The 21,413-nt window shown below is 54.6% G+C and overlaps 2 protein-coding genes and 1 long non-coding RNA gene across 12 annotated transcripts; 1 reads left to right on the forward strand and 2 right to left on the reverse strand.

The window, feature by feature from the left end:
- Window positions 1–740: 740 nt before the first annotated feature.
- On the reverse strand, window positions 741–13,321 carry Fbrs (fibrosin). Of its 2 annotated transcripts, XM_020158552.2 has the most exons (18): window positions 11,769–13,321; window positions 11,321–11,500; window positions 10,551–10,586; window positions 10,432–10,461; window positions 9,330–9,378; window positions 8,933–9,233; window positions 7,278–7,579; window positions 6,871–7,076; window positions 6,712–6,756; window positions 6,396–6,491; window positions 6,094–6,162; window positions 5,025–5,054; window positions 4,589–4,660; window positions 4,102–4,219; window positions 3,916–3,996; window positions 2,910–2,993; window positions 2,566–2,773; window positions 741–2,475 (listed from the first exon to the last, which is right to left on the reverse strand). In XM_020158552.2, the coding sequence occupies exons 1-18, from the start codon at window positions 12,219–12,221 to the stop codon at window positions 1,893–1,895; spliced, it is 2,943 nt and encodes a 980-aa protein (XP_020014141.1). In that variant the 5' UTR covers window positions 12,222–13,321; the 3' UTR covers window positions 741–1,892. The 2 variants fall into 2 exon arrangements, with proteins under 2 accessions (XP_020014141.1, XP_073915781.1); XM_074059680.1 differs by lacking the exon at window positions 10,551–10,586.
- Window positions 13,280–15,756, forward strand: LOC141418580 (uncharacterized). Of its 2 annotated transcripts, none has more exons than XR_012443210.1 (2): window positions 13,280–14,082; window positions 14,871–15,756. It is a non-coding gene; the product is annotated as an uncharacterized lncRNA (long non-coding RNA). The 2 variants fall into 2 exon arrangements; XR_012443211.1 differs by having other exon boundaries at window positions 13,280–13,980.
- Window positions 14,796–20,329, reverse strand: Prr14 (proline rich 14). Of its 8 annotated transcripts, XM_074059681.1 has the most exons (13): window positions 20,236–20,329; window positions 19,478–19,663; window positions 18,614–18,686; window positions 18,322–18,490; window positions 17,675–17,796; window positions 17,413–17,602; window positions 17,107–17,243; window positions 16,813–17,018; window positions 15,993–16,581; window positions 15,788–15,857; window positions 15,616–15,707; window positions 15,265–15,336; window positions 14,796–15,177 (listed from the first exon to the last, which is right to left on the reverse strand). In XM_074059681.1, the coding sequence occupies exons 2-13, from the start codon at window positions 19,659–19,661 to the stop codon at window positions 14,901–14,903; spliced, it is 2,181 nt and encodes a 726-aa protein (XP_073915782.1). In that variant the 5' UTR covers window positions 19,662–19,663; window positions 20,236–20,329; the 3' UTR covers window positions 14,796–14,900. The 8 variants fall into 8 exon arrangements, 7 of the variants coding, with proteins under 7 accessions (XP_073915782.1, XP_073915783.1, XP_020014212.2 ...); XM_074059682.1 differs by having other exon boundaries at window positions 16,813–16,922; window positions 19,478–20,275; XM_020158623.2 differs by having other exon boundaries at window positions 16,813–16,922; window positions 17,107–17,150; window positions 19,478–20,271.
- Window positions 20,330–21,413: the final 1,084 nt, after the last annotated feature.

Below are 21,413 nucleotides of genomic sequence, written 5' to 3' on the forward strand. Positions count from 1 at the left end.
GGGACACTGAGGCAGGAGATGGTGAGTTTGAGGCCAGCCTGGGTTACTTAGTGAGATCCTGTTTCAGAAGGATTAAAAAAATAATAATAATGCTAAGTGCAAAACAGACATTGCAAATCAGTTTGTTTCATAGGCTCAATCCCATTTTTCAAAATATTTTAAGTAGTTAAGAAAAATAACCAAAAGAATTTATCCCTGATAATTAACAGTGGTTATCTCTAACAGCTGGAATTATGGGGCACTTTCCCTTTGAACTATGTATTGGTGTGTCCGAACTGTTTTACAGTGACCATGTATTACTTGGAAAAAACAATAGAGTTGTGAAAATTATGGATCTTGTATTACATAACTATGCATGTACATATATGTGTGGTTAACATATAGAAAAGGACCTGAAGAACATATACCAAATAATCAACTGAGGCTACCTATGGGGAAGGGAATGGAATTGAAGGAAGCTGCCAGGTGAAGGGGAAATTTGATGTTTTGTTCAGTGTCTTACTGTGACTGTTATCATGTGACTCATATGTATTCCTATATTGTAGGGAAGTAATGTGAAAAACTTCAATACCCAACAGTAACCAACCACCCACTCAGAAGTACCAGAACTCCTCAACTTGGAAAAGAGGGGAGAACCTTGTCAGCACATGACCAGTACTGTCCTCATCCCTCCCTTACTCCAGGATCCAGTCCAACCCACGCTCGGCGACCCATACAGACTGAAAGAGGAGCCAGGGGGCCTCATTGTAACACTCATTTTTATATAAATATCCGCAAGTCATGTTACAGAATAAGCCCCACCGGGGGAAAAAAAGTCAACGTTACGGTTTTGTTAAACTGAGCCCTGCCTTCTAGGTCGGGCCCCAGCCTGGAGGCGCCTGCTGCTTTGGGAAGGCTGGGGCTGCTGCCATGAGGCTGCTGAAGAAGCTGCCTGTGTTGCCCACCCCTGGGCCGACCCCCTTCTTTGGTGTGTGGTACATGGTGACCTTCTTTGCCCACCCCCTACCCCCAAGCCTGGGACAGGATTCTCTGGAGCAGGGCCCAGGAGTCCTGGGGGCACTTGGAAATGGGGTGGGGGGACTGAGCCATTAAGAGGTGAAGTCTGAGGCTTGGAGGTTGAGACTTTCAGAGCTGGGGGCACAGTATCAGGAACAAGTTGGGGGGAACCTGGGCTGACAGTGTTTGCACTTCTTCTAGCCTAGGTCCCTAGGTCCCTTTCCCTTGTTGATCCGCCTCCTGCTGGACCACACATCCCCAGGGATAAGCCCTGGGCTCTTGCCTGTCCCCTCCCAGCTCTTCCCGTGACCCTCCCTCCCCCCACAGAGAGGCCAGAAGCTAGGAACACAGCACCAGTCTGAGGATTTAATTAACCAGGAAGGGGTTTTTGGGAGGGCCACCCCTGTAAAAATGTACAAAAGGTCTGGGGGGCTCTGTGGAGGGGGTGATAAATATGTACATGGAACCCCCTTTTCCTTTAGCCCCTTATTCCCCAGCCCTGAGAGGACATGAGGAGTTGGGTGGTAGAAGAGGAGGGGAGCACTTTGGCCTCTGGCTTAGTGAGCCCTAGGGTGGCAGGCCAAGGGCCTAGGGGCTCTTAGAGGGGGTGATGGTGCACCTCAGGAGGTCATGAGTCATGACCCCTGAAATGACCCCCTCTCATATACACATACACCTCTCTCTCTAGAGGCTTGTGACCTCTGCCCTCCCAGTGACCCCATGGTCCATGTGATACTTGACCTTATGGGGGTTGGGGATTTTTGCTTTCAGGTCTATGACCTCAGAGATGGCCATGAGGTCATGACCTTTGCCCTCCAGCCCTGGCTTAAAACCTCAGCCCTAGGACCTTGTCAAAAGGAAAGGGGAATGGAGCTTTGCCCGTTCCTCCCCTCCCCTCACCTGTCAGCTCGGGCTGGGCCAGGGGCCCTAGGTGGAGAGCTGGGCCGAGGGGCGGGCACAAGTGGAGGTGGTGCCCCCAAAAGGGCTCCTGGTGGGGTCTTGCTGAGAAGGTGAGGGGTTCCTGGGGCCGCAGCAGGTGGTGGTGGTGGAGCCAAGCGGCTATATAGAAGTGGATGAGCAGGTTCTAGACCGTAGAGGCGGGCAGCAGCCACAGCCCCTGGTCCAGTCAGCTCCTCACCCGCCTCATAGAAGCGGGGGGGCCTGGCCAGGCGAGGGGGCCCTGCCAACCAGGTTGGCTCCAGGAAGCCCGCACAGCGCTCTGGAGGACTAGGGCCCAAAAAAGGGGGTGGCCGAGGCCTCTCAAACAGCAGGTGAAGGCCCTGAGGCCCGGTGGCTGCAGCAGCAGCAGCAGCGGCAGCGGCGGCAGCGGCGGCAGCGGCAGCAGCAGCAGCAGCCTCCTCCTTCCGTTCTTCCTTCACCCGCACAGATTCCTTAGCTGGCCGGGCTCCTTCCTCACTAGTCCGGGCCTTGGGAGTAGCAGGAGAGACTCGGAGCTGGGGTCTCGAGAAGGGGAGGTCCCTGGGGGAAGTGTAGGGAGAAAAGAATGAAGGTACTCCAGAGGGCTGAAGGACTGGGAAGACAGTATAGCAGCAGGGTAGGAAGCCACACCTGTCCTTCTCCTCCTTGGTGATAGAGGGCTCCCTCCGTTCCACAGGCCGCTCCTTGTCTGAGCCTGGTGTCCGGGCGGCCTCAGGGGGCCGGACCCAGGCAGGAAACGCCAGAGGACTTCGGTGCAGGCGGCCCCATGGGTCTGGGGGGGAGGCGAAGGCTGGTGGGGCCCCTGGGCTTTCTTTTTGGGCAAAGACGGCGCCGGAGTCTGGGCAGAGGGTTGAAGTAGAAAGTGACAGGGGCCAGGAGTGGGAGGCCCCATGCAGGCCTTCTCCCAGGCCCTGCCTGAGCACATGACCCCAAGTGCTGCAGGTCCCCCCCCCCTACCCCCACCTAGCACTCACTGAATGTGGGGCTGCCCAGGCCTCCAAAGGCCCCGTTGGAGAGGGCAGCCAAGGAGGCGAAGCTTGTGGGACGCCCAAAAGGATCTGCAGGAAAAAAGGGGATGGTCAGAGTTCGAGGCATCCAACTCTAAGCAGGTGTGAAGACATGGGGAAGAGGCAGACCAGCAAGCAACATATCCAGAGCCCTGATGTGCTTGATTTTAACAACCATGTGCTAAGCATTTCCTTAGGCCAGGCAACACACTGCACTTTGACATGCACCATGTTGTTCAGTCTCACAACAAGTTCCATGAGGCAGATAGGATCATTCCCACTTTAAAGTGATAAAAACAGGCTCAGAGAGGTGAAATGACTTGCCAAAGGTCATCTAGCTGTGAGTGGTATCACCAACCCAGGGCCTCTTGGAAACAAGCAGTCAAGCTCTTATCCCCACTTCCCCATATCAGCCATCAGGACCCATCTTAGCAGATCTCAACTCTGTAGCAAGCTACTGGCCTAAACACCTCTTCTGGCTTCTCCCCTTCTGACATGTAGGGCCCTTTACAGCCTGACCCTAACTTCATGCATGTGTCACAGCCGGCAGAACAACTATAGCCAGGAACACTTCCATTCAGGCTCAACAACTTGTTCGCCCACAGCCAGGTCAAATCCCCCCAAGAAGCCTGCCAAGATCCCCAAGGTCAGTGAACACATTCTCCCTGGGCCTGTGCAGTCTCCTCCTTCCACCCTCCTCTCCCCCAGGTGGCACACTACCCTCTACCACTAGCTGTTTCAGAGATAAAATCTGTGCTGTCAGAGTGGAGATCACTGCCCCTCCCTACTCATTTTACAGATGAGGAAATCATGGCTCAGAGTGGGTAGAGTGACTTGTTCAAGGTCACAAAACAAATGGAACCAGATCTATCCCATTCTAACTACCTCCTGGGTCTGATTTCCACCCTCAGCTCCAGAACATCTGGAAGTTGGAAGCAAGACCTGGGATATCCAACAGGCCCTTGGCTCTTACCAATGTGGGTGCTGGGGCTCAGGAAGGGTCCGTGGGCCCCGGGAGCTGCTGTGAAAGGATTGGCTGCAGCGTGGACGGCACCTGGGGCAGAGAGGTGGGAGACTCTGATGAGGCTGAGTGGGCGCAAGGGGAGCCTTGGGTTATAGACGGGGAACCTCAGGCCCTGAGAGGGCTGGCCAGACTCACCAGTCGCAGTGAAGAGGGAGGCCGGGTGGGAGAGCTCCTGCCCAGGAGGCAGAGCCCCATAGGGCCCCGGAAGGCAGGGCAGGAGGTCGTTCCGAAAGTCAAGCTTGTGGGAGTCACCCTGCGTGGGACACAGGGAGAGGGGCAGGTGAGTGAGGAGCCAGGGCTGGTCCTGTTTTTTTTTTTTTTTCTTTTTTCCTGCATCTCTTTTTTAGGTCCCTGCTCTTGTTCTCCCAACCTTTAGCTCCCTTACAAGGGCTGGCTGGTACCAAGAGGGGTTTGGGTGCCATCATCTTCTACCTCTCTCAGCACCTTCTCTGACCATCCCTGTAATTAGCCAGAGAACATGGGTGCTAACTGTGTAGCTGTGATGGGACAGGAGAGAAGAAGTTCTGGTCAAGACAGCTGAGCTCTATTGAATGCAGCTGCCCAGAGCTCAGGCCACCCCTGACTCTCAGACCCACTCTCCCCAGCACCCTGGTCCCAGTACCTTCATCTTTTCCTGGTGTCTCAGGATCATGTAAGCCACGCGCACGTGCATGGCACACCACTTGCCTGGTTTCTGCCGCCCCAGGATGACCAAAGGGAAAGGGAAGGAAAGAACATTCACTCATCACCCACTCTAGGCCTGGTCCTGGGCCCAGCCTTGCCACACAATGTCCCCACTCATCACCCCTACAACTGAGAGATGACTAGGTTCATTTTAAAGCCTAGGAAACTGAGGCTCAGAGAGATAAACTTGCCCAAGGTCCCTGGCCAGTTACCCAGGTTTTGTGACTTCAAGCCCTTTATTTTCTATTGTCACACCTGGCTGCCTCCACGTCTTGGGCTTCTCAACCATTCCCAAGCAGGACCCACCCTCCTCAGCCAGACACCCTAATACCAGCCCCCAGCCTCATGCAGCCTGAGGTCCTCACCAAACTCACCCTTAAAGGTGGCCGGAAATGGTCAGGGATCTGGAGATGGCAAAGGAGAAATTGGAGGCGATTCAGACCTGTTCACTGACTTGGGTATCTCATCTCCATAGCACTCACTTACCCCCAGACACTTCCTTGAGGTTCTGGCTTCCTCCAACCTTTTCTGCCAGTGTCAAAGCCCTTCCTCTTTCCTATCTCTCCCACTCTAGGATTCTCTCCTCCAGTACCAGGCTTCTGAACCAAGCTCAGGGGAGGTACCCTGCTAGGAGGGCTGGAGGGTGGATTTGGGCAGGCAGGGCAGGTCTTTCAACCACAGAAGCTATCCTATTAACAGCTTTATACAATGGGGATCCACTTAAGATTTCTTTAGGGCTGGCAGAGTGGCTCAAGTAGAGGGCCTGCCTAGCCAGTGTGAGTCCAAACCCCAATACCGCCAAAGAAAAAAAAAATTCTTTAGAAAAAACACGTTTTGGCCTGGAGGTGTGACTCAAAGCCCTGAGTTCAAACTCCAGTACCACCAAAAAACAAAACAAAAAGATACCTTTTAAAGAAGTTGGAAAACTGTCTAGTCTACCTTTTAGAATACATACCCTGTGCATGTCATAATATTCCCAGAGCCCTGGGGTCTAGACTGCTGCATGTGCAAAGCCCCCTACCACTTCAAAAAAGAAAAGCTTATATTTTAATTGTATTACGGACAGGGCTTCCCGGTATGATGTCATCTAGAAAAGAGTTTTGTGACCTAAATTTGAAAACCCCTACAAAACCCACTGTCCTTGGGCTGGGGATGTAGTTCAGTAGAATGGGCATGGAATGCATGCTTATCAGCATGTGGGAGGCCCTGGGTCTGATCCCTATAACCACCAAAAACAAAATCAGTGTCCTAATATTTATCTTATTCCTGGGATGTCATGACCTCCTTTGCCTCACACCTGAGAAATTCTGTTATTTACAGAAATTTTTTCTCCTTAAGACACCCAGAGACACCCCTGATCGTGGCATTAGAGGGAGGAGCTAGTGTTCACTCTTCTTAAGTCAACCCTCTCACCCCTCAACACAACTGCCCTGGCCCCCTCACCTGTGTCCCCTTCTGGGGGAGCCCGCTCGGCACTGGCCCCAGTCGTGGTGGCAGCTCAGGGTTCGTGCTCTGGGAAAGGGGAGTGGAGGGATCAGACAGGAGAGCTGGCACCAAGCATTAAGAGTCTAGAACCAAGCTGGGGGATGAGATGGGGAGGGAGCATGGCTTTGCAAAAACCTGGGTCCAGAATGGAGGGAGGAAGGTTAGGCATGGTTTTGGGAATGGGAAGAAGGTACACGGATCCAGGATGTCTGGGTCTGTAAGGGGTGGGAGGCAGTGGTCTGGCTGGATTGGGGGCTCACCTTGGGCTGGAAGGCCCCCTGCAGGGAGCCAAAGGAGACAGCCGGCGGGAGGCCCGGAGGGAGCCCGGGCACTGCGGGAGGAAAGGCCGTGTACGGCTGTGGAGAGAAGGGGACTAGTCCAAGCAAGGGGTGGAGGTGCAGCTGGGATCTGCTCTGCCCATCAGTCTTCTGGCCTCCACCCTAGTCCTCCCAACCCCCTGGGAGCTCTCCCAGGCTCAAGGCTCTCAATTTTGGAGCTGAAGACTGGACCCCAGTAGTTGCTTGGGGTGTTGATGCATCCATGCCCACGATAACACACACACTCACACACACTCACATTATGTCGGAAAAGGCCTTCCATCTTTCCTGGGTATTTCTCAAACTAGGGAAGAGAAGGGAAGAGTAAGCTGCCAGCCAGGGACTCAGGGCCTTGCCCTGGAAGCCACGCCCTCCCCCAGGCCTCTGAGCATCATCACTGGCCCAATGAGGAGCTCACCATGTGGGGGCCATGGGGTGGCAGCAGGCCCGGGGGATAAGGGGTGAAGTGCTGGTGGGTATGCTGGTGGGTGTGCTGGTGCTGGTGGTTGTGCTGGTGGAACTGGAAGGCCAGGGGCCGGGCCGAGCCTCCTGCCCCCACCACCTCAGGGCCACCCTGGGCATTCAGGTAGCGAGAGTTCAGGTCCTGGCCGATCAGGTCCTGCTCTGTGGGAGGGGAGGGGAGAAGGCTTTCACATCTGTGGCCACCACAACAGCCTCCTTGGGCCCAAGTGACTGGCCTTCCCTCTGGTTTCGAGCCACTCCCTCCTCAAGCCTGGCTGAGTCCCAGATGTCCCAAAGCCAACTGAACCAGAGCTTAAGAGTCATGGTCCCCCCCCACCCCCCCGGCCAGGACCCCACACTCACCAGAAAGGGCGTTAGCGGCTGAGGCCCCAGGGTGCCCTGGCACCTGCAGCAGGGGTGGGGGTGGGGGCAGGGGGGGGCCAGGGGAGAACAAGGATGGGTGGTGGGGAGGTGGGGGGGGCCGCAGCCCTGGGGGAGGAAAGCTGTGGGTGGACAGAGGCAGGGGCAGTGAGGGCGTCGGGGGCCGGTGGGTGAGCTGCACGGACGAGGAGGAGGCAGATGAAGAGGAGGAGGACGAAGAGGATGATGAGGGGGGAGGCTGAGCCACGGGAGGGGCCGGGGCCTTGGGGGGCGGCCGTGAAGAGCTGGGGAGAGAAGTGGGGAGATGAGTGAGGGGGTGGGAGGTGCCAGCTCTGACAGGAGGGGGTCAGAAGCCTGGGTAATTCCATGACCTTGGTTCTCCAACACCGGAGATGGCAGAACCTGGCCCCCAGGAACTTCCCCAAGGAACCCAGCCTCAGACTGAAGTGCCTCCCACACCCCACAAGCCCCTCTTTTCCCTCTGCCATCTCTAGTCATACAACTGTCCCTTTTCTGACTCAACCACAGCACCAAACAAATCATTCATTTTGACACTTAATTACAACAGGCCACCTGGGTTTCTGCCCTAAGACAGTGGAAGCAGCACCATGCTGACCTGTCTAGGGAGCCAGGAGACTTGAATTCTAGGCCCATCTTGCCACGAACAACTTGGGAAACCTTGAGCAAGTCACTGCCCCTCTCTGAGCCTTAGTTTTCTCAATAATAACGATGATGATGATGACAACAATAGCAAGAGCGTCAATAGTAATAGTATCAACAGTTCTTACCCTTTGGCGAGCACTTACTGGAGGACAAGTGCTGATAGTGCTTGATGAGCTAAAGCAAGTCTCCCGTACTTACACCACCTTCCCAAGAGTTGCCACAGCCATGCAACCACCTATACTATACCAGTTCCCTTTCTCTAAATCATAACTCACTCTCTGTTTTGGCCTCACTCTATGCAAAAATATGTGAAATCAAGGAGTTGTGGTGCTAGCCATACTTTCCTAAAGCACATAAAATCTAAATTTTGGACTATTTTATGGTTTACACAGCTAAGACCTAACCTCATTCCCCTGTCCCACTTAATAATGGGTGTACATACTTTGGGAAACACTGCATTCATATAGAATTATCCTCACAATAGCTTTAGGATGAAGGTACTATTATTATTTTATTTCACAAAAAAAAAAAAAAAAAAAAAGGAAATTGAGGCTCAGAGGGGTTAAGTGACTCGTCAAAAATCACGCAGCCATTGATTTTTTCTGCCAGTGGCAGAAAATTTAAATCCAGGTATGACTGTCACCAATGCCAGTACTCTTAATCACGTCAGCATTTCCCAAAGTATGTTCCAAAGAACTCTATTCCTAGCAGATGTGCCTTTCAAAACACTCTAACCAGCAAATAAAATTGGGAAACAGCACAAACTGGATTCTCCTGCATGAATGTATAAAGAGCTCAGATAAGTCCTGCAGTAATCTCTTGGAATCTGTCTCACTCAGCATCTCTGAAACTTTCCAGCCTCAGAACCCTTTTTTTAAGTCACACCCCATCTCATGTCCTAGTCACAGAATGCAAGGGTTGGCGCCAAAACAGCCAGGCCCTTTCAAATCAGATCAACTACCTGGAGCACTCACCTGCCAGTGCTGAGGTCCAGGCTGCTGCCATAGGGAGAAGTGCGGAGGCCGAAGGGTGACACCCGAAGCTGCAGCTGGGGCTGGGGTGGGGGAGGCAGACTGGGAGTGGCCGGCAAGGGTGCTGGGGGTGAGACAGGAGGCCGAGGGGCTGGTGGAGGCGGCGGTTCCTTTGGGGGGAAAGGCACTAGCAGCGGGTCGGGCCCTGGGGGTTGTTCCTGGCTCCGCTCCAGGCCCGACACTTTAGGGACCACGGAGAGTTTTGCTTCACAGTTCCCATTGAAGGCGCCGTGGGGGCCCGAGGCTGTGAGGGCAGGACAGCAGACATGCTCAGTTGAGGCTCATGCTCACCCAACTTCCTCACCACCACCTTGCCTCCGTCCCAGTCCTTGGGACCAACCTTTGCTGGTTGAGACAGTAAAGGATGGGTCCAGGTCATCGTCAGAGACCTGGGGAAGAAGGCAAGGAGAAAATTAGGTTGTAGTCAGGCCAGGCCTCACCCAGTAAGTTCAAAAGCCTCTGGAGCCTGCTAGGAACTAGTGATAGTGACTTTATTCTATCTGCTTAGCTGAGACCTATCAGACTGTAAGTTCTAGGGGGCTTAAGCTTGAAGAAAGCAGTGGAGCTGCCAAGCCCAAGAATCTACTAGGGCAGGAGGACTGAACCAAGGCAGCACTGACATGGCAGAGAAGCAGACCAATCAAAGCAAAAGTGTCACATAAAACCTCCTGGGCCATAGGCCCACCTGGCCTATAGATCTGTTTGGTTCAGGAACATTAGCAAAAAAACTTTTAAGCTGCTGATATTCTGAAACCTAGAGATCCCGCCTTAAAACCCAGACCTAAGATTCTCTTGAGAATGGACTCCCATTCTCATGTAGCCAATCAACTAGAACTGGATAATGGCTACCCCCCTCAGATGGACAACTCTCTAGGTCACCACACTCCTCGTCCAGCCAACTTTTGAAAGAAAACAAGACACACATTAGGGAATGCAAATCCAGTTACTTATAGGGGAAAGTGGGTAGGATATTTCTACTTGTCAGTATGCACTACCTCAAAACAAGCAAATAAACCCTAGTAATAAACAGAAATATACCTTAATAGGATGAGAATTTATACAGTCTACAATAGTCAGTGTCCTCACTGCTGGGACCATGGACTCTGCTTAGACTCTCATCTATCAGAACTTACTTATAAGCGACTAATGGCCAGCAGGAAGAGGGCTATTCTGGATTCTCATGGAAAACCAGTGGTGGCTCCAAAGGTTTTGGAAAGGATACCACACCATGACAGGAACCTTCCATTCTCTAGCCAACTAGCCCAGGTCACTTCTTTTATTCCCAGAATAAAAAAGGCCACTTATCCTCCCTACTCCTTCATCTCCCAAACCCAATCCTAACCTATGTTTCCCACTCAAGGGAAGGCTGTCTGCTGCATGTAGAAGGCCTTGTTTGACAGGCTGTTGACACTGCCCACCCATCAAGTTCTGGCCCCACTCACCCTCTCGTCCAGATCACTTTCCGCATCACACTGGGGAGAAAACAGAAAGATGTCAGGAAAAAGAAGAGGAGTGGGGCCCAAGGGGCGAGAGGTGCCAGTACAGGAGGGTAAGCACTTACTATGTATCCAGCTTCCAGAGAGTGGCGGGAGAAGGCCTGAGAAAGACCAGAGTCCAGAGGTAAGGGAGGCTGACTGGATACACAGGCAACTGGATATGCACGGCATTCTGGGTCCCTCACGATCTACTATCAGTCTTTTTCAGGCTGCTTCTCCAGCTACTACCCACCCCCATTCCCAATGTTCTTGCCATTTTCTAACCATACGAAGTTCTCACCTCATTGCGCATTTGCCCAAAACAACTTTTCTCCATTTCTCCTCTTAGCAAACTTTTTGTACTTCAGGGCCTGACTAAGATATCACAGGGGGCTTTCCCTAACCACAACCTCTGCCCATCCCCCAGGCAGAACCAGTGGCTTCCTCATGTGGGTTTCTGCAGCACTGCTCCCAGATCTCTCCCAGATCAGTGCCTAGTATAGCATAGGAAACTGTAGCCCAAGTGTTTGCTTGTTGACCTCTTCTTTCTAGTTAGGCTGCCACCACCTCGAGGGAAGGGCAGGGACTACATCTAAAAAATTTATGATTCAACCAAGTTCTTTTGATTTGTCTCTTAACTATCAACGTGTTTGAAGCAGACGTGGTGTCAACCAAAATCAAGTGAGCCTGACTGTAGACAATTCTTTGTCACATTTGAATGTGCTTTGCCTTCTTCTTTGCCTCAGAGACTGAGGTTACTGTTTAGGGTGGGCAGAGGCAATGCTGATGGAACATGGGTTTCTAGAGACATTGTTTCTGGACAGTTTTAGAGGATGGGGATCTGGGACAAGCTCACCTCTTTCCTTCTCCGCTTATTGGGCCATTTTCGGGCCCGATCCCCAGGGGGCCGACCAGGCTCCCGATCAGAGCTGTCCCCTGGCTCCCCGGTGGCCCCACTGGAGCCCCCCCTCTTCCGTTTCCCAGAATGCTTCAGCCGATGTTCCAGTCGTTCTGGGGGCTGAAGAGATGCATCCTTCTGTGGGAAAGGAGGTGGGACTGACGTGGATGGAAAAGAAAAACTCCCCACCTCTCTAGGGGTGACCAAGCTTCCAAAGGCCTCTGGCCGGGTGACCCAGCTGGTCCCTGGAGACAAGCCCTACCTCCTCCCACCCCAGGGTGGGGCGAGGCCGGCCAGAGGAGCCGGTCGCTCTGGTTTGGGGTGCCAGCACCCCCCGCCCCGCCGTCCTAGACACAGTGCCTCCCCTGCCCCTCGGATCCCCAGGCCCCGTCCCGCCAGGCCCCACCTGCAAGGCCTCGAGGCTGGCGAAGCTGGCGATGGCGAAGCCATCGATCAAGTCCTCCTCCTCCTCCTCCTCCTCGGGCTCCTCCTCGGCCTCCCCGTCGTCGGCGCCCCCCTCCTCCTCCTCCTCCTCTTCCTCCCCTCGGCTGCCCGAGCCGGCGGGCCGCTTCCGAGCTCTGGGTCGCGGGGGCCGGGGCCTGGGACGCGGCCGCCGGCGTCTCGGGCCCCCGGGTCGTTCTCCTGACGAGGCCGAGGACCAGGGCCTGGCGGGCGGCGGCGGTGACGACGAGGACGAAGAGCCGCGCGGGGCGGCCAGCAAGGCCCGGGGCGCGTCTCCGCCTGGCCCACGGCGGCGCCGCTGCTCCCGGTCCCGGTCCCGGCGCGAGCAGCGCCGCCGCCTTCGCTCCCCCTCGGCTGCCCAGCCCGGGCCAGGGGCCGCGGCCGCTGCCGTCTCCATGGCGACGGCCCTCAGCGCCGCATCCGGAGGCGGCGGGGCCCAAAGCGGCCTGTCCGTAGGCCGAGGGTCGTAGGCGCGGCGCTGGCGGCGGTGCAGGGACGTGAGGGCCCCGGCTTCCCCTCTAAAGCAGGATCTGCTGGTCCCGAGCTCGCCCCAAGGCCAAGGCCCGGAGAGCCGGCGCCGCCCCCGGGGCGACAAGCCCGAGGGCCCCCCCTGTGGGGCCGGCGGGGCCGCGACGGCGAAAACGGGGCGGCCGTCCCTTTAAGGTGAGGCCTCAAGCTGTCCAGCCCCTGGCCCCTTTAAGACGACCCGCTTGTGTCCGGTCGCCTAATGCGGTGGCCGCCCCCTGACAGGGGTCGAGGCTAGTCTCCCCGAGGAAGAGGAAGGGCCACCCCTTTAAAAGGGGCCGAAAGCTCGAACCGAAACGCAGACCTCCCCTTTAAAAGTCTCAAGTCCTCCGGCTAAAAGAGGCCACCCCTTTAAGGAGTCCAGGGTCCTTCAAACAGCAGGCCAGACCTTTAAGAGCTCGAGAGTTTCTAGTCCTCCACAAGCGGCCACTTCCCCTTTAAGCTTAGTTTAAAGGACTTCTTGCGTAGGGCGGGAGGAGAAGTGGGAAACTCCACTCGCCCCAATTCTCCCAACAGCAGAGTTAGTCTGTCAGCTTTTCTTCGACGGCTTCTCCTTTAAGGCTGGCGTTGCAGTCGGCCGAGTGCGGTGGCCACCCCTTTAAGATTTAAAGGGGCCTCCTCCAGGCCAAGCTCTTCCAGCCTCCGCCTCCGGTCGCCATGAAAGGCGCGAGGGGGGGCGGGGTCGTGGGGCCAGCCCTCCAAAACCCCGGATGTGAGGCAACGGTGACGGGTAGAGCTTCTCTGTCCGCCGACATAAAAGTCTCTTCTTTTCCTCGGTCTCTGACTGACTTGTGCCTTAGGGAATCCGGAATGTCCGTTAGGCAGCAAGAAAACTCCAGCTCACCCTCCCGTTGTCTCCTTTAGCGTCTTGGACCTCTTCTCCGCCAGAATTCCCTTGCCCCTCCTCCCTCTTCCTCCTCAGCCTACTCCTCCTTCCTCTCCCTGCCTCCTCCCACTCTCCGCCCCTTTTCCCTCAACCCCTCCCCCCCACTCAGTCGTTGATAGGTTGGCAAGTATGCGTCAAATCGAAGGGCGGAGTCAAACTCCGGGGAGTGGGCAATATGTAACCGCCCTCAAATTTTGGATTGGGTTATGTCAAATTAGCTCCGCCCTTCCTCAAATTTTGTAATTCGATTGGTTAGAAGTAGGTGTTTGGGGTGGTCCCCAGGTGACCCCGCCTCTTCCTGCTCCTCGTTTATTGGCCTCCCTCTGAAGGTGTCAAGTCAAGGAGTTGGGATGTGGTCCCCGAGTCATAGAGGGCAGTTGGCCACTGGGCGGCGCGCGATCGCGGAAGGTGCGGTTGGACCAGAGTTACGTAGTGTCTCCGCTGCTTGCCGTTTCGCGCACGCGCATGGTTAACGGCACTGCCTGGTAGTTTGCTAGGAGGATCGCTACCGGTCTCAAGGTTGCCCCAGCAACCGGACTTCCAAGCTACCAACGTGTGGGAAAGAGATCGCGTCTATTACCGTCGGGTTTGAGTGCTGGTCTGCGCTATTTGAGCGTTGTGTGCTGAGCACTGTCGTTCATGTTAATTCATTTATTAATAACAAATTTGACCAAGGGCGGGGAATTGACCTGCAAACAGAATCCCAGCTCCAGTCAGATGTCTCCCCGGCTCCGCCGCTTCTACGGTATGAAAGTGCCACTGATGGACCTTTGGGATACTGTTTTAATATGGACATACCACTGACATCCTCGCCCTAACCCTAGTTCCCTCAGAAGGCTATGTGCAGGTAGGTGTGATTGTACCCAACTGCTGTTAGCTCTTGAATCCACCAGCAGGTCCAGGCCTGTATGTTAGGAGGAATTCAGGGCCATCTTCATGAAGGCCGTAGTCTAAACCAGGCTCCTTGATGTAAATGGATCTGGAGGATCCTGCTCCGGGTCCCAGGCTTCATTGTCATTGAACTTTTTCAGGAGTATCCCTCCACTCAGAATTCTTAAAAGTTATCTCCAGGCTGGGAGTGTAGTTCAGTGGTAGAGCACTTGCCCAGCAAGTGTAAAGCTCTGGGTTCCATCCCCAGCACTGCGTGGGGATGGAGTGGGTGTAAAGGGGGGTATCTCTAATGATTATTCCAGCTCATCCCTGTCCCCAATCTCTCTTCTCTGGCACCACCCTCCTTTCTCAGTTCTTTGGGGCCAACATAAAAACTAGCCAGCATAGCCAGTCAATCTTAAACTTAGCTGGAATGGGGCACCTGTGACTCATGCTTGCAACCCTAGCTACTCAGGAGACAGAGCTCAGGATCACATAGAAAGCCAGCCTAGGGAAATAGCTCATGAGACCCTATCCTGAAAAAAACTCAACACAAAAACTGGGCTAGCAGAGTGACTCAAGTGGTAGAGCACTTGCTTACCAAGTGTGAGGCCCAGAGTTCAAACCCCAGTATGAAAGAAAAAAAAAAAAAACTTATCTGGAGACACAAAAGAATGAGAAACAAAAGAATCAGAAACATAGCGAAAACTTTACTAGAAATATAGAGAAAAAATATAACTGACTCAGAGGTTTCCTTCCCTCCAGGATGAATGGATGGACAAACAGCTGGAGCTCCTAGGACTGATGGGGTCTCTCCCCATCCATTTCCTCCTCCAGGAGCGAGGCATCTAGCTCCTCCAGTCGCTGCTGCAGCAGGGGTCCCACATCTTGGCTGGGTGCCAGGTTGGAAGTAAGGGTCCTGCCAGCTGCAGCCCGGATGCCACGTGATGGCCGCCTGGGTCGAGGAAGGCTGCTATCCCGAAATTCTACAGCCCGCCGGAGCTTCCTTGAACTGGTGAGAATCAGAGTCCCATTGCGCTCCTGGGGCTCCTCAAAGATGGTCTCAAAAGTCCTGGAGCAGACAGAGAGGAGCTATTTAACAACACAGCCCCTGGTTCTAGCTTTCTTCTAACACCCTCAGGCCTTCAAAGTTCCTCACCTCCTGGTTGTGGGAGACTGATAATTCTTGTTGGTATAAATTTCTTCCAAGCTAAACTCCTTCTTGTTCAACCTGAGACAAAGAGCAGAGGCCACTGAGAAATCTTGGGCCAGTGGGGCTTGAAGAAGTGCTAAGTAAGGCCTGATTTATATTTCAGTTTCTGGGACATGCCAGGACCAGGAGTGCTGTCTGAGGCAGACAGGAAGTTCTAAGCACAAACCATGTCCACACCAAATTGAATCCTCCATGCTGGACTGTGCTCCTGAGAGGAGACAAAGCCATACTTCAGGGGATATGAGCTTCCTTCCATCTGCTTGGCCAAGGCAGCTCCCTGCCTGGTGAGTCTCTCACCTGATTGGTCGAGGGAGCCCCATTGGTGTAAGCTTTAGTTGAGAACGGGCTGGTGTCCTGCGTATTCTGAACCGAGAAACCTTTCCCATGGTCTGAAAAAAATGGGGAAGAGGACGAAAGATATATGGCCTCAGATTCCTACATGTCTCTTGCCCATCATTTGTACTCCTACCTTGGTCTCTGGTTCTGAAAGCACCTGGTCTTTTGAGGTTCTTGGCTGTTTTCCCTTGGTTGGGCCCAGCCTGCAGAGAAGGTAAAGTTTAGGGATAAATAGGACTCACTGCAAAACCCCACCTCTGCCCACTGGAAAGTCAGGGAAGGAGGCTGTACCCAGGCTTGTGGCTAGGGCTTCCAGGAAGATTTATTGAGAACACTACCTGGGTACTGCTGGTTCGGAGAAGGAAGAAGTGGATGCAGTGGACGAGCATGATGTGGTGAGAGAAGGGGAGGCTCCCACTCCTCCGAGAGGGAAGACCTCTTTCCGGAGACAGGGCCGAGGGGGTGGCGGTGCTTGGGGCATCTCCCCACCACCCACAGTGTGCCGTCGGGGCCGGGGCCGGCTTGGTTGGGGTGAAGCAGGGGGCCAGGTGCAGCCAGCTGGGCCAGGGAGCCCCAGATCAGGGCAGGAGTGGCTTCGACCCAGAGAGAGTCTAGGAAGAAGTGCTGGGGTACTGTGGTCCTGAGCTCGCCACTGGTGGATAGGGGGCCGGGGACTGACAGATGCAGTTCCCTCAGCAGCCCTGGACTGTTCAGCCTCAGAGATGGCAATCTTCAACTCCAGCTTCATGGGAGGTGAAGGGGGTGGGGGCTGTGGGGCTTTGTTTGGTGTAAGGAAGATGTCAGCGAAGCTCTCCAGCTTGGAGCGGACGGAACGGAAGAGGGGAGCCAAGCCCCAGGGACTGAGGCGGGGGCGTAAAAGGCTGGACGGTGGTGGGGTCGATGGGGCCTCCAGAGCAGGATCTGGGGCTGTGGAAGGGACAGGGTCACAGATGGGCAGTGCAGGTGTCTTAAGCCCCACCTCATTAGCCTCAGCCCCTCCCCTAAAATTCACTGTCTACAGAGGAATGAGCCCACTCCTAAAATGTAAGTCCTGCAGTTAAGAATCAAACCTGCAAAGTCTAAATCCCAGTTTTCTAGGCCATGCTCTTCCCTATGAGGGATTAAGGCCCATACCCACCTCTGATTCTGAGACCTTACCTGGTAGTGGACTCTCTGGAGGGTCTGCAGGGAGGGTGGATGGCTGGAATGGAGGTTGTAGGTCCCCAGGTACGGGCATTGGCTGGTAAACCATCCCCATGGGCTCAGCTCTGGGGTGAAGGGGCAACATAAGGGCTGGAGGAGCTTCCAAGTTTGGATTCCACCTAGGCCAGCACCTCCCCTGTCCCTTAGGGCTTCTGGAGGTGCTAGAAAGAAATAGATATGTAAATCTCAGTGTCCCAACTCTGGCTATCTGGATGATGGGTTTGATCGTTCCTTTCCCAGCCCTCTCACCTTTGTGTGGGGACGATGAAGTTGGGGCTGTCATTGGCGAAGCCCTGAATATAAACAGGGGATGTTTGTGGGGAGGCAGGGAAGTCCTCTTTGGCCTCCTTAGCCCTCCATGTCCTGACTCTTTCAGTCTCAGATATCTGCTTGGGTGCACACCAAAGACTTTTTCATATAGTCTTTGCTGAGGTAGTGTCTGCTGTCTAAAGTACTATCAGAAATCCACCCCAGACACAGGCCTCCTACCACTGTCTTCTCTCCTCAATGCTTGTCTCAGCTGAACCCCTGACATCTTCACCCTAGTTCTCATACCTCAGCTGGGGGTCTGGGACCGGCAATATCTTCCAGCAGCACCACCAGGGTAGGTTGGGGGCCCCGGTCCACCTTTTGTGAAGGTCTCTCCTCTGGGCCAGGCGTTGTTCTTGATCGCAGCCTCAGGGTGGAAGAGGACCTGTGGATTCGGCTCAAGGGCTCTCGGCACAAATGTAGTGGGTCGGGAGGCCTAGAGAAGGAATAGGAAGATAAGTGGGCTCAGCTGTGTCCCCAGCTTACTCCCCATCCTTGTCATGCTCACCTGGCCTGTGAGGACCACTTGACTTGCTGGGGTGGTAAAGCACGTGACTGGCTGCAGACAGACTCCTGATGGTTGTTGTGGTGCTGTGAGATGGAGGTCTCCTCTTGGGGGACCAGAGGATCCTAAGAGCAAGGAATGAGGGTTAGACTAAACAGGGTCTCCCTGTGCCTAACAGTGCCCTTAGCCACAAAGGTGACAGAGATGATGGCTAGAATTCATTCAAATCTCCAAAGAAGTGAGTTGGTCTGAATTAGGGGCCAGATGTTAAGAGTCCTGAGCTACAGGTGTGGGAAGTAGGTAATCTCACACAGGCTGTTTGGAGAAGTGAAAAAGAGAGACTTTGGGTGGATTACTGCCCTATTTTGAACATCTGTGCAATGAGGCCAAAGGCATCAGTATGCTTCCCAAGGGAAAAAAGCAGAAGGGTTTCCCTTAGAATGTGACTCCAGCCCACCGGGGGACAGGGGGTGGTCACTGGAGACCCTGCCCTATCATAGGTTGAGTGAGTGGGAGCCATGCAGGACTCTAGCACTACGGACTCTGCCTTGGTGATGGGCATGAGAATGAGGTGTTTGGATCTCAACATCCTTGTTAGGGATCTGGTCTGACTTTGGTACTGGGTAGGGGAAAAGGAGGGGGAGGCTCACCATGCGGGCAGCCATGACATCTTCCAGCACCACGGCCAGGACCCGTCGAGATGCCTTTTCCAGAGGCGAAGGGGCCCCCAAGGGCTGCAATCTCGGCCTTTTCGGGCTCCTGGCTCCCCATAATGCTCGAGCCAGGGGCTGACGGCACAGACTCGGCTGACAAGGCCGGCTGGAGGGTGAAAGAAGTAGAGGACAGTCGTCTGAACCTGTTGTTGGCTTTGTAATTTCCCGGTACGGCCGCCAGGATCCCCGTCTCCCGGGCTCAAGACAGGCGGGCGGGGTGCGCTCTCACCTGGAGTCCCCAGGCAAGTCCATGGGGGAAGCGGCGGCTCCGGGGGGGTCCCTGGGGGATCCCAGGCTGCGGCCTGGGGCAAGGGGGGAGCAGGGGAGCGGGGAGTGAGGGCCAGCTCCTCCCGCGGGGCTCCGCCCTTCATGGTCCGCCCGCGGCTCCGGGTAGCCCACAGGCCCGAGCCCTGGGGCGCCGAAGGGCGCCCCCGGCTGGCCGCCCGGAGCGGGTGTCCTCCCTCTGCAGCCTCCTTGATCAGCGGATCACTCAGGCCCTGCCTGGCACCTGCCGCGAGACTCTGGATTGCGGGGGTCCCAGTTTTCCCAAGGCCCGAGCTTCCCGGGGTCTTTGTCTCTGCAGATTCCGCCCTGAGATTCCCCGGGATCCGCTGGGATCCCGGTCTTGTAAGGTTCCGTTTCCTCTGGATTCCCCTGCGATCCTCCTAGCCCGTGGCCGAGGACTCCAAAGCAATATTCCACACACAGACAGTCCTCCCTCCCACCAGATCCCCTACAGTGGATCCCTGCGCAAAGAATCCTACAGCGCGGTTCTTCCAATCAGAAGCCGCGCAAGGCTCCTCCCGCTGGTGAGCCTCGGCTCAGCAAAGCTCTACTCAGACAAGGGAGGCCGGAACTTGGGCATCGTAGAACTCAGTCTGGATCCCCGGGGATCCACTGTCAGGCAGATACCCCACTTCACTCCAATCCCGGGAGGTCCCGCCCACAGACTATCCCACCTCCAGCCCCCGCCCTGCCTGCATCCCCGCCCAGCGTCCTCCCGAGCCGAGAAGTAGATGGTTCAAATGTTTCCTTCCCCGCCTCCCCCCCCCCCCCGCCAGCCGCTCGATGCCCTCCCCCGCGCGCCGCTCACCGCCGCCTCCCGCGGATCCCGGGTCTTCGACAGCTCTTACCTCAGGCTCCTTTAAAACCTGCCTAACCCAACACTGCCCAACCGTCAGGAGCGTTCTTCTCAGAGTGTTTCGGTACCGCCCAATCGCCGGTTCCCGTCTTCCGGGGTGGTGAGAAACCAAGTGAAGCCGCCAGGCGGCCATCATACCTAGGGTCAAGAAGCCAAATTGAGCAGCACCGCCATTATAGTTGAGGGCAGAAACTGAAGTCCGGGTTGAACCTTAGTGGACGGTATAGCGTCATCTTTTGAAGGCCCGTCAGTAGTCAAATAGTATGCCAGGTTTGTTGGTATATTGAGACTACCGTACTGAAGCTAGAGTTCCTCCACGTTTTTTAAGGGCATCTTCCGGCGCTTTCATTCTTGGGCCAATGAACGTCGACCCAAGGTTAACGATTTCTGAAATTCCCACTATCCTAGAGAGGCTTCATTTGAGACCGGTTCCGGGACCATCCTAGGTTACTCAGCCGGGTTCCCTCGGGACTGTATCTGAATCTGGGAGGGAGTAGCAGGAACCCTGAACACTCAGGGTTAAAGACTCGGGATGGCGCGCCTCTGGCTCTGTTGCTGGGTGGTGTCCTGCAGCTTCCGGCTGAGCCGAATTGGAAGGAGGAGCTGATCTTCACCTGAGTGTTGTATGCCTCTTCCCGAAGGAGTGCGGGTGTCTGCGGGCCGCTCAGGGCTCAGTATAGGAGCTCCATGTCAGGAGACCAATAACTCACCTGGGGTTGCTTGATAGGGCCCAGCCAACTTTCTGTTCCGGCTCCCAGGAACCACACTCTCAAGAGGGGTTCTGTCCAAGGAGGGCTGTATCTCAGAAAGCACAAAAGGCTGGGGGTGTGGCTCAAGTGGTAGATTGCTTGTCTAGCAAGTGCCAGGCCCTGTATTCAAAACCTCAGTACTACCAAAAGAGGGAGGGAGGAAGGAGGGAACAGGCTGACAGGGAAAGAATGGAATCAGTAAGAACTAGTGTTGGAAAGTGAAGACTCCCCACTCTGTCCTCAAGGACTTGACCAGGTAGAAGTGCAGTTGTGCAGACCATAACGTCTTTGTGGCAGGCCATCTGGGTCCTCTGAAAATCAATTGTGAGATCTCTAGTGGGATAGGCAGAAACTCTTCCAGGTAGAAGTGTTCTCTCCCTCTTGATCAGGGCTGGCTGTTTGGGGCTTGAAACTTTTTCTTAGATGTATGATGATGCTTCATCCTTCTGTTAGTGCTTGGAGAGCCTTCTCAACCATGAAATATTGACATTGAACATTTAGGTCCATTCTAGGCCCTACGCCAGGAAAAGCCTACAAGAGCAGAGCAATTGTGAACCCAGCCACTTTGGAGGTTGAAGCAGGAAGAGTGAGAATTTGAGGTGAGTCTGGGCAACATACAGAGGAAAAAAAAAAAAGGCAGCCAGGCACTCACATGTAAGTTTAGCTGAGATTAGGAGGATAGAGTTTGAGGCCAGCATAGGTAAATAGTTCAGTGATCCTCATCTCCCAAATAACCAGAGCAAATACCCTGGAGGTGTGGCTCAAGCAGTAGAGTGCCTGCTTTGCAAGTATGAAGCCCTGAGTTCAAACCCCAGACCCACCAAAAACAAAACAAAACAAAAAAAAAAACAGAGCAAGCATGACCTGAGCTTGGATTCTCTAAATCACCTGAAGTTTGAACAATACCAAAGGCAAAGAATAGCCTAAAGAAAAGACCTGGGACTGAGAATAGGAAGGGCCCAGCACTGGGTCCCTAACTTGAGGTGCTAGAGTTCATCATTGTTTGCTTAGCAAGTACTAGGCCCTGAATTCAATCTTCACTACAGCCAAATAATAATAATAATTATTATTATTTTAGAAAATAAGTTTAAGGTAGGTTGTGGCAGTCTTGGCCCTCAGCCCAGGCCAGCAAGGGTAAA

Source organism: Castor canadensis, chromosome 17, assembly GCF_047511655.1.
Source record: "Castor canadensis chromosome 17, mCasCan1.hap1v2, whole genome shotgun sequence".
Classification (NCBI taxonomy): Eukaryota; Metazoa; Chordata; class Mammalia; order Rodentia; family Castoridae; genus Castor; species Castor canadensis.

Excerpts from the sequence above, each read along its gene's own strand:
- Fbrs (XM_020158552.2), bottom strand. The coding sequence starts at position 12,221 with ATGGAGACGGCAGCGGCCGCGGCCCCTGGCCCGGGCTGGGCAGCCGAG. Across the intron at positions 7,580-8,932 it reads CTGGACCTCAGCACTGGCAG|CTCTTCACGGCCGCCCCCCA; the intron begins GTGAGTGCTCCA and ends TTCTCTCCCCAG. Across the intron at positions 3,997-4,101 it reads CTCCCTCTTCACTGCGACTG|GTGCCGTCCACGCTGCAGCC; the intron begins GTGAGTCTGGCC and ends TCTCTGCCCCAG.
- Prr14 (XM_074059681.1), bottom strand. The coding sequence starts at position 19,661 with ATGATGGCCGCCTGGCGGCTTCACTTGGTTTCTCACCACCCCGGAAGA. Across the intron at positions 18,687-19,477 it reads GGGATCCGCGGGAGGCGGCG|GCCGCAGCCTGGGATCCCCC; the intron begins GTGAGCGGCGCG and ends CCCTTGCCCCAG. Across the intron at positions 18,491-18,613 it reads GACTTGCCTGGGGACTCCAG|CCGGCCTTGTCAGCCGAGTC; the intron begins GTGAGAGCGCAC and ends TTCACCCTCCAG.